The sequence below is a fragment of the Lathyrus oleraceus genome, chromosome 5 (genome assembly GCF_024323335.1).
Source record: "Lathyrus oleraceus cultivar Zhongwan6 chromosome 5, CAAS_Psat_ZW6_1.0, whole genome shotgun sequence".
NCBI lineage: Eukaryota > Viridiplantae > Streptophyta > Magnoliopsida > Fabales > Fabaceae > Lathyrus > Lathyrus oleraceus.
The window spans coordinates 534,035,500-534,045,213 of record NC_066583.1 but is presented as its reverse complement, the minus strand read 5'-3'; the positions used below and the strand labels follow the sequence as shown (position 1 = coordinate 534,045,213).

Sequence of the window (9,714 nt, the reverse complement as noted above, 5' to 3'; positions counted from 1 at the left end):
GTCATACAGTAGAAACCCGATACCACACTAAGCAATGTGACTCATGTCTATAGCTAGACCATAATAGAGAATTATATGGTATTAATGGAAATATCCTATGTTTACGGCTAGACCATAATAGAGAATTATATGGTATTAATATGAGACAACTAGCACACTAATAGCCATTCATTACTGTAATGATTACATTACCCCCTCAAGTTGGAGCATGTAAATTACATATGCCCAACTTGCTTAACACTGAAGTGAAGTGAGCGGTCCCAATAGCCTTAGTAAAGACATATGTTAGTTGTGTTTGTGTAGGAACATAAGCTGAAGCAATATTCCCAGTAAGATATTCATCAGGAATGTAGTGGTAGTCCACTTCAATGTGTTTAGTTCGCTCGTGGAAAACCGGGTTCTTGATGATATGAAGCGCTGCTTGACTGTCACAGTGAATTTTCATAGGTTGAGGATGTGCAATACCAAGAGTTAAAAGAATACCTTTTAACCATTTCAGTTCTCCTGTTATAGTTGCCATTGAACGATACTCAGCCTTAGCGGAGGAACGAGATACATTTTGTTGTTTTTTAGTCTTCCAGGAAATTGGAGAAGAGCCAAGGAAAACAAATCATCCAGTGAGAGATCTACGAGTTAAAGGACAGCCGGCCCAATCGGAATCACACCAACCAGACAGTTGCATATCACAGTCCCTTCGTAGTAAAACACCTTGTCCTGGGTCCCTTTTCAAGTATCGAACTACTCTGAGAGTAGCCTCCCAATGATCTACTTTAGGTTCCTGCATAAATTGGGAGAGAACATGCACACAATATGAAAGCTCGGGTCTAGTAAAGCACAAGTAAATAAGGCGTCCTACTAATCGCCTATACTGTTCTGGATGAGGAAACGACCCACTTGTAGTGAGTGCCAACCGATGATTCTGTTCAATTGGCACATTTGATGGCTTAGCTCCCATAAGCCCAATTTCGGCTATAATATCTAGAGTATATTTGCGTTGACAAAGAAATATACCAGCTGAGGATCGCGCTACTTTAACTCCTAAAAAGTATTTAAGAATCCCCAAGTCTTTCATATAAAAACAATCATGTAGATAGGCTTTAAAATCAGTGATAGCATCATGATTATCACCTGTAATAATGAGATCATCAACATACACCAACACTACAATGTGTACCCCAGGTTTTTGTAAGACAAAAAGTGAATAATCAGAGCGAGATTGCAGAAAACCATAGTGTTTCAGAGCACCTGACAACTTTGCAAACCAACAGCGAGGCGCTTGCTTAAGTCCGTATGGTTGAATTTATTCATTGCAACTAATTTCATTTGAAGAGGAAACATAGAGCAACTTCAAAACATTCTGGTTTTAAAGAGAGAATAATTGTAAAGAATGAAAGTGTTTTTCTATGGAAAATTCTCTCGTTCCTTTTCTTTATATTTTCTCTTTTTTTAATTAACATTTTTATTACATTATTTTTATAATTTTTAATTAGATGCTGAGAAAAGAAATTGTATCTTTTATAAGGTGAAATTTGTTTTTGACACACTAATATCTAGAGCTTAATTTGGTATGTACCACTTATCTACTTCATGCTATTGTCTTATATTTGTTTTTAAGTAAACCATTTATACTTTTTGTTTGAATGCTGATTTGAAAGAGAGAGGGTGGGACCCGAAGGTGGGAAGATGGTTCACATGTTGCTCATATATAAGTTAAAATTCAACTCATACAAAATTATTTTTTATGACATGGCGTGATGAATAGGATATTTGATTAATTAATAAATTATAAAAGAAATTTTAGGGCCTTAAGCCCAAAGTCATACAGTAGAAACCCGATACCACACTAAGCAATGTGACTCATGTCTAATTTACATAACGATGTGGGACTCATGTACTAAGATCCATAGACCTATAATGTTCCAACTGTTGCTCTTAAGCTTTTGTTCTTTATTATCCTTCCTAAAATGATTTCCAGTAGTATTCTAAAGTCATATATATCACACTTATCTTCATGCTTTCCACTACAAAACAACATTGTTCATTAAAAGTTAGAAACAAACATGTATATATTGTAATCACCATGGCCATCTCCATGAACAATGAAGAATGAGTTTAGTTGTAGTTACACTGAATGCCACTTTTGAACACGTAAGAACAAGTATCATGGTGTAAGAATAAGTTTCTTTGATATTGTGAGGAATATGCTTTTGGTAAATGAAACATTACTGATCAAAGTTATTAGTTGATGCCACACCAAAGCACTTTCCTTAATTTCAATATTATTAGTTGATTGCACCAAAGCACTTTCCTTAATTTCAATATTATTAGTTGATTGCATGAAGTAAACGAGCCATTTAGAGAATCTATTGCCCTTCCTTTAATAATGAAGACAATATTCTTGATATCGTTACATATAGCATTAAGCACATATACAATTTCAAGGCTGGGAGTTTTATTAATGAAAGTTTATGATACAATAGTCATCATAATAAAGAGAAGAAGTAACACCAGATGTCTTTGTGCTAATAAATACTCAACTAGCAATGCATGGTGAAGCTTTCAATGATGGTGAAGCTAGCATGATGACACTGATATATTCATTTTTGCACACAGTATACACACTTATAGACTGCATTGCGTTGGAGATTTAGACAATTTGAAGATGATTATCAATGGGAGTTTAACATAATCTTTAACTTGTGCCAAATTATCTCTTAAATTTTTCATTTATTTCATCCTTTCAGAAAACTTGTATTGGAATATGTTATGAAATTCATGAAATTATCTCTTGAATTTTGCATTCAAAATGGTTCACTGGTCCACATAAGCTAAATGCATTGAATATGTTATGAAATTCATGAATTTTATACAATTTTTAAAGCAAAGATCTCATGTACAAGAGTTTAAGGATTCATGTAGAGTGAGCTAAAAATCAAAATATAAACTATTACTAAGTCCCATATCGATTATTTTAGAAATTAGATAAAGGTTTATAAAGCTTAAACATGAAATGAAAATTTCTGAAGTGGGTTGGGCTAGTAATAGACCTTTGATTATAGGGGTATTCTTACTCAAAATTTTAGTTAATTAACTTCATAAAAAACATAATTAAAACTATGAATTATTAATTTATTCTAAAACATATTAATTAATAAATTATATAAGTCAGCATTTTCACATAATTAAAAATATTATTAAATATTAAAATATCTTATTCATCCTTTTTAATTAATTAAAAATAATATTTTTATCCTAATTATCATTGATATGTATGTAAAAGTAGAGAGGATTATAAAAATTCAAAGACCATTAGAATTAAGGGATTAAAAGTGCATTTAAGTCCATTTTTTATTAGTAAAAGATCCACTTCATTTTCAAGTTTAATTGTTGCTGAACCGAATTTTTTCACTCTTAATAGATGTTCTCGTTTTTTAAAGTTTGTTAAGATAAAGACTCCTTAAACTAGATCTCAAAATATTTGGGAGACAAGATCTTGTAAAACATACTTTTAATATGATAAAATATTTTTAATATCCAAAAAAGGAATAGGACCATGAGAAATATATTAGGAATGTGTAATATGTTTACCATGTTACACCCTGTAGTGTACTCTAGCGAAATTTTTACTAAACTCATTCATATTTTTAAAAAAAATCCGAAAATAACTCATTTTTCAGATTAATTTTCAAACTACCCCACATTGAAAAAATATCACCAGATGAATTGGCGTTTGCTCTCTAAGTTAAAGAGGTGACATCAATTGGATTGACTTATGCACATGGTGTTGCCAATCCAATTGTCACCCATGTGTAAAAGAGGAGAGGAGGCGTCAATTGGTCTGATGCCTCTGTGTATTGCGTTTTTTTTTTAAAAACAATGCACGTTTTAGATAAAAGTCGAAATCTGACCAATTGATATTAATATTAATATGGATTTACATACGAATACCATAAAGACTAATATCGTTGACCGGGATGACCTAACCGACCTCCGGTACCACATCCCATAGCTACCTGAACGCGTGACCCTAACCCATGTTGATGATACACCCCGGGTGTTTGAGGATTTGAGGGCTCATGAACATCACAACCACCTACAATGAAGCGCTAATGCTATAGCTGAGTTCGTGACCCATGCCAGAGTAGTTGGGTTGTGTTTGAGTTATTGGAGGGCGATCAGGACGATAGAAGGGAGACATTGGTGTGAATGATGCGTCGAGGAAAGGTTGAAATGATTGTTGTGGTGTTTGGTAACCATATGGTTGTTGCATCATCCGTTGTGTATGCTTCACTTTCCTGGTCAATATCCATTCAAAGCCCACATGTTCATGGTCTATTATGGAGGTTTCTTTGGTCTGTTTAGCATTCACTTCATGGCATTACATTTTCATCTTTTGTTTGTCTATGTTCATTGGTTCAAGCTCGTTTACATGGCATCACAACTTCCACTTGATTCAATCCATCCCTAGTATTTCATCTGATCATATCCTCATGCTTAGTCCATGTCTAACCTATTTCATCTGGCCAATGTCATTCATGCCATTTGCATTTCCATTGTTGTTTGGTCCATGAATCTTTGATTATGACCTAATTCATTGTACATCTTGGGTCTTGCTAGAGTTTTTATTTCATGCTTGGCATTGTTCATCCAAGTTATGGTAATGTTTGTTGATTCATGATAGGTATTCATCAAGTTCATCACTTAGTCTATTCCATATCATTTTCATTGGTCTTTGGTCCATGACTCGCTGGATAGGTCCTAATCATTATCCATGTTGGTCCTTAGGTCTTGATTCATTAAAAATTTGTGTCCATTGATTCATGTTATCATGTTCATTCATTTCAATATCTTTCATATCCATACAATTCATTTCAAACAGTCAATGCATTCAAATATCAAATATCATTTCATCCAATCACATTCAAAGTCCATACATGTACAAAGACTACAAAATTGACCATTTATACAATAGTTGACTTTTGGTCAACTGTTGACTTTTTGCGTGACAACCACAACATTTAAAAACAACATTTCTAATTGATTACAACAATCAAACTGATATCATTTGGTCTAAACATCACTTCCCTAGCATCCTTATCATTTTTTACTCGCACTCATCCACGTAAGGCATCGAGTCTCTCAATACTTCTAATTTTTTTCCTTTAGGTATGTTTCCGTCTAACCAACAGACCAACTCGCTTTGTAGTTGCTCGAAATGATAGATGTTCCAGAAGAGTATCTCCATCGGAGGCTTGTCTCTCGAATAAATCACGTTTCCATAGCAGGGACGAAGATGAACCATGTTTGCAATATAATGAAAACAGATGTGGAAAAATGAATCATACAACACCTCTATTTATACAAAAAAAATTACGCAATACACAGAGGTGCCAGACCAATTGGCACCTCCTTTCCTTTTTTACACATGGGCGCCAATTGGATTGGCAACACCATATGCATAAGCCAATCCAATTGGCGCCACCTCTTTAATTTAGAGAGGAGGCGCAAACTCATCTGGCGTCACCTCTTCAAATTGGGGTAGTTTGGGAATTAATCTAAAAATGGATTATTTTAAGATTTTTTTTTAAAAGTGGGTTAGTTGAGTAAAAATGTCTACTCTAACTTCCTTCTCTCCGTTTTAGTAACAACGTGTGTAGATACTCTGAAATTGAAATTATGGTTAAAAACTAAAACTAAAACCATAACATATACCAACATAATGAAATCTCAAATAAAAAACCGGAAGCATTAGTCCATAATATTCTAATGGAAACTAAGTCCACATGAAACTATTAGTAAGACACGAGATTCCATTATCCTCTTCCACAACTGAATAAGAATTAACAAAATAAGGCTTTACCTCTCCTTTGACTTATGTTATTTTAGATAAACTCCTAACTTTTTCATCATGATTCAAACACTGTTGTTGAGCATTAAAACCAAAGCCAATAGATCAGAAAATGCATTTTTATGTTCTTCAAGGTAAATCTGGAAAGAGAATGTCCAACTAAAATTGGTAGTTAGTTTTCTAGTTTCCTCAAGTCATGACATAGAGTTAAATATAAATTTGAAGAAGAACTTGGTTGTTAAAAGTAAATTTCTCCAACAAAAGGTCTAACCAAAATTAGAGTTCCCTTTATATTATGTATAGATCAACAATTTAACATGATAAAAATGATATTTGTTTATATTGAATAGTATTGCAGATGTATGTTCATCAATTTTTGTAGACTACTCTAGCTAGTCGAATCCTTTGTTTTTATCCTCCACTCAAGTTTATCCCTCTCTGACCAATTTTTGTAAAATCAACATGGCTAAAATCATTGATATCCTTAGCTAAAGCACCAACTTTAAAATGAAATATGGTATAAATTTAATATAAAGTCATTCATAAATACAATTTACTCACACAAACACCAACATCTAACTGTTGTTGTTGTTGGAGAGTTTTTCACTAGTGAGCATTGAACATTGTGAGACTTCTTTTCTAGAGTAATACCGTTGTGAGAGACACACCACATATTCACCCAAAATCTTAAGGTGATAGGTGTGTGGGTTCTCTCACTTATAAATTCCCAAGTATCCATATTTCCAACCAATGTGAGACTATTCTCAACACTCCCCCTCAACTGTGAGTCTACAATGCTCCCCTCAAGTGAAAACTCTTCTTACTTCCACAAACTCTTGTACCGCACATAATGTTTCTTATTCACCATACTGACGTCGTTGACTTTTGATAGAAGTAAGTCAGTCTCTTTCTCGAACCAAAGACTCATGATACCATTTGTTGGGGGAGTTTTTCACTATGGAGCATTGAACATTGTGAGACTTCTTCTTTTAGAGCAATACCTTTGTGAGATACACATCACATATTCACCCAAAACATTAAGGTGATAGGTGGATGAGTTCTCTCACTTATAAATGCTCAAGTCTCTGTATTTCCAACCAATGTGAGACTATTACCCACACTACTCACACTTGATACATTCTCAACAGTTGCTAGTTCACCAATACAATTTACAAATCTATGTGGGAAAAAAATAAATTTATGTATCAAATATATATTAATTAATCCAATGTGGAAGAGATCTAAACAAAAAACATGAAATTTGAAATTTGAACACATGAAACTGAAACATACTTTCAAGTTGCATTAAAACTATAAAAAAAGATAATCCAGAAGAATATATGACTATGATGCCAGAAAACAGTAGGATTTTATAGTCCTTTGATGAAAAATTACAGGAGGATCATGAACAACAGTATGACTATGTTTTTTATTGACTTTTAATTGATTCACTTGGTTTATGATCATATTAATAAATTGAAAATCTCATTTCAATTTAGATGATGAATGTCTTGTGTGTCTTAATTCATTTGCCATGATCACATGATAGACATTTGATTACTTTTCATTGATTAATCCATTACCATTTGAATTGATTTAAATCTTTGAATATGCTTACATTTGTTGCATCATTCTCATTTGACTTGATCTCATGCTAACCCATTTGTTGTTGTGTGTTCCACATGTGACTTTGAGATTCAAGCATACTTCTAGCTAGCCTTGCTTCTAACCAATTTCATTCCCATCTAATGGCCTTGTATTGTATGAAGTGTCATGCCACTTGTATGTTTAGGCATGGTACATAGTTCGTAACTTGTATTTTCTTTCCATTTCTCCTTTATGTTGTAATTGCTTACATCCCCCCATTGTGGGTCATATGTCCCCCCATCCCATAAACATATAATAAGCTAGGTTTTTTTCTTTTAGTATTTCATCATGCATGCTAACTAAAAAGATAAAAAAAACAAGCGATAAAACAAAACTTTTCAAAAGACAAAGAGCATACTTGATCCAATGTCAAGTCGTTTTCCAAATAAAATCATACGAAGCAACGTGAGTGCTTGATCCAACGTCAAGTATCTCATCCACTCCATTCATTCTTTCCCATCTCTTTCTCAATCTCTCACCATTTCACAAAACACCAACAAACAAACCCTTGATCCAACGTCAAAAGGTATTTCTCAAATCAAATTCAAAACACCATAAAATACGATTAGGATTGTATGCCACGAGTCTTGAGTGGTAAAGAAGGGACGAGAATGGAGCTTTCCTACACTCATTCTGAGTATTTTGGACACAAGATGCTTGGCTTGGTAGTTCGAAATACTCACCTTTACCCATAGTCTTTAGTGCAATCTGAAGTCAAGAAAAATCTTTATCAATATCAACTCATCAAACCTTTTGTTTGATTAGGACATCACTTCGAAAATCCTTTTCAAGGTATAAAATCAACAAAACAAACAAACATTTGTACCCGTGAACTACGGGGCTCTGATTTCTCACTTTGACAAGTGATTATATGTAGGCACGAGGACCCAAACCCTTGGCGAGCACACTAATAAAAAATCCATTTTCACTTTGTAACCCTTTAGCAAGTATGCATTAAGGTAACGACACTCATTCAAGCGAAGACATCCTAGATGGTTCCCATGGAGTACCATAGATGTGAAGGGTGCTAATACCTTTCCCTCGTATAACCGACTTCCGAACCTGTTCATGGTTGTGATGACCATTCTTTTGGGGTTTTCTCGATATTTTCCCTTTCCTTTGGAATAAATAAAAACCGATGGAGACTCTGTATTTTTCGCGTAACGAAAACTGGCGCCTCTAATGAGGATTTTCCCCTAAGCAAGTCAAGCCTAGTCTAGGTTGCTTCCTCGCGTGTTTGGATGTTTATCCTTTTGCATTACTTTCCTTATTTATTGCCTTTTGCTTTAAATTTTCCTTGGATATTTGTTATATGGCTCTTATGTCTTGGTATTGATGGATGCTACCTTGATTGCAAGAAACCTTGTGGGAAAGACTCTCTCCCCGAGTCTAGAGTAGAAGATTGAGATAAGAGAGGTTGAGTAGTATGGGTCACCAAGAAGATTTTCTCGTAAGGATCGATAGGAGAACCTCACTTAGAGTAGATTCTTTTGAGAATGTTGACAACCCTCAAGATTTTGGTGTAAGTGATCAATATTTACATTACGATCAATGACTCTAAGGACCTTTGTAGAACATTGAACCTTTGGCCAATTAAGACTAATGGTCGCGTAGTACGGGTCCCTGAGAAGCTTTTCTCGCGAGGATCGGTACGAAGATCTCACTCAGAGTAGATTTTCTTGATGGAGTTGTCGACCGACATGCTTTTCCCGTAAGCGGTAAACAACCAAGGAAATCTATGACTCTGAGACTCTTGTCTAGAACATGATGTCTATGGTCACGTAGTGCGGGTCCTCGAGAACCTTTTCTCACGAGGGTCGGTACGAAGATCTCACCTATAATAGACTCATTTGATGGAGTTGTCGAATGACATGCTTTTACCATAAGCGGCAAAGATTCATATGAATCCATGACTCTGGGATTCCTGTTTAATACCCTAGATCATACCCGGCGAGATCCCTAGTGTGAAAAGAAGTTAATGTTATCTTCCATCCATACCTTGAACTTTTGAATCCATATGCATTAATTCCGTCCATTTCATTCATTCATACATCAAAGTAAAAAAAATCGCATGCATCATTTTTGCATATCATTTTTCCAAAATTAAAAAAAAAAAGCTTATTCCTCCTTTGTCCATAATCCGCAGTTGATTTCCTGACACTCGTATTGGACTTGAAGGATCATGGAGAAAAACCAGCTTGCGTTAAGGACAGATGTAG

The 9,714-nt window shown here is 34.5% G+C and overlaps 1 protein-coding gene across 1 annotated transcript; it reads right to left on the bottom strand.

The window, feature by feature from the left end:
• Positions 1–610: 610 nt before the first annotated feature.
• LOC127081881 (uncharacterized mitochondrial protein AtMg00810-like) lies at positions 611–1,072 on the bottom strand. The gene has a single exon (XM_051022110.1). It carries the CDS (start codon positions 1,070–1,072, stop codon positions 611–613), a length of 462 nt encoding a protein of 153 aa, XP_050878067.1.
• Between the last annotated feature and the right edge of the window lie 8,642 nt (positions 1,073–9,714).

Excerpts from the sequence above, each read along its gene's own strand:
- LOC127081881 (XM_051022110.1), bottom strand. The coding sequence starts at position 1,072 with ATGAAAGACTTGGGGATTCTTAAATACTTTTTAGGAGTTAAAGTAGCG.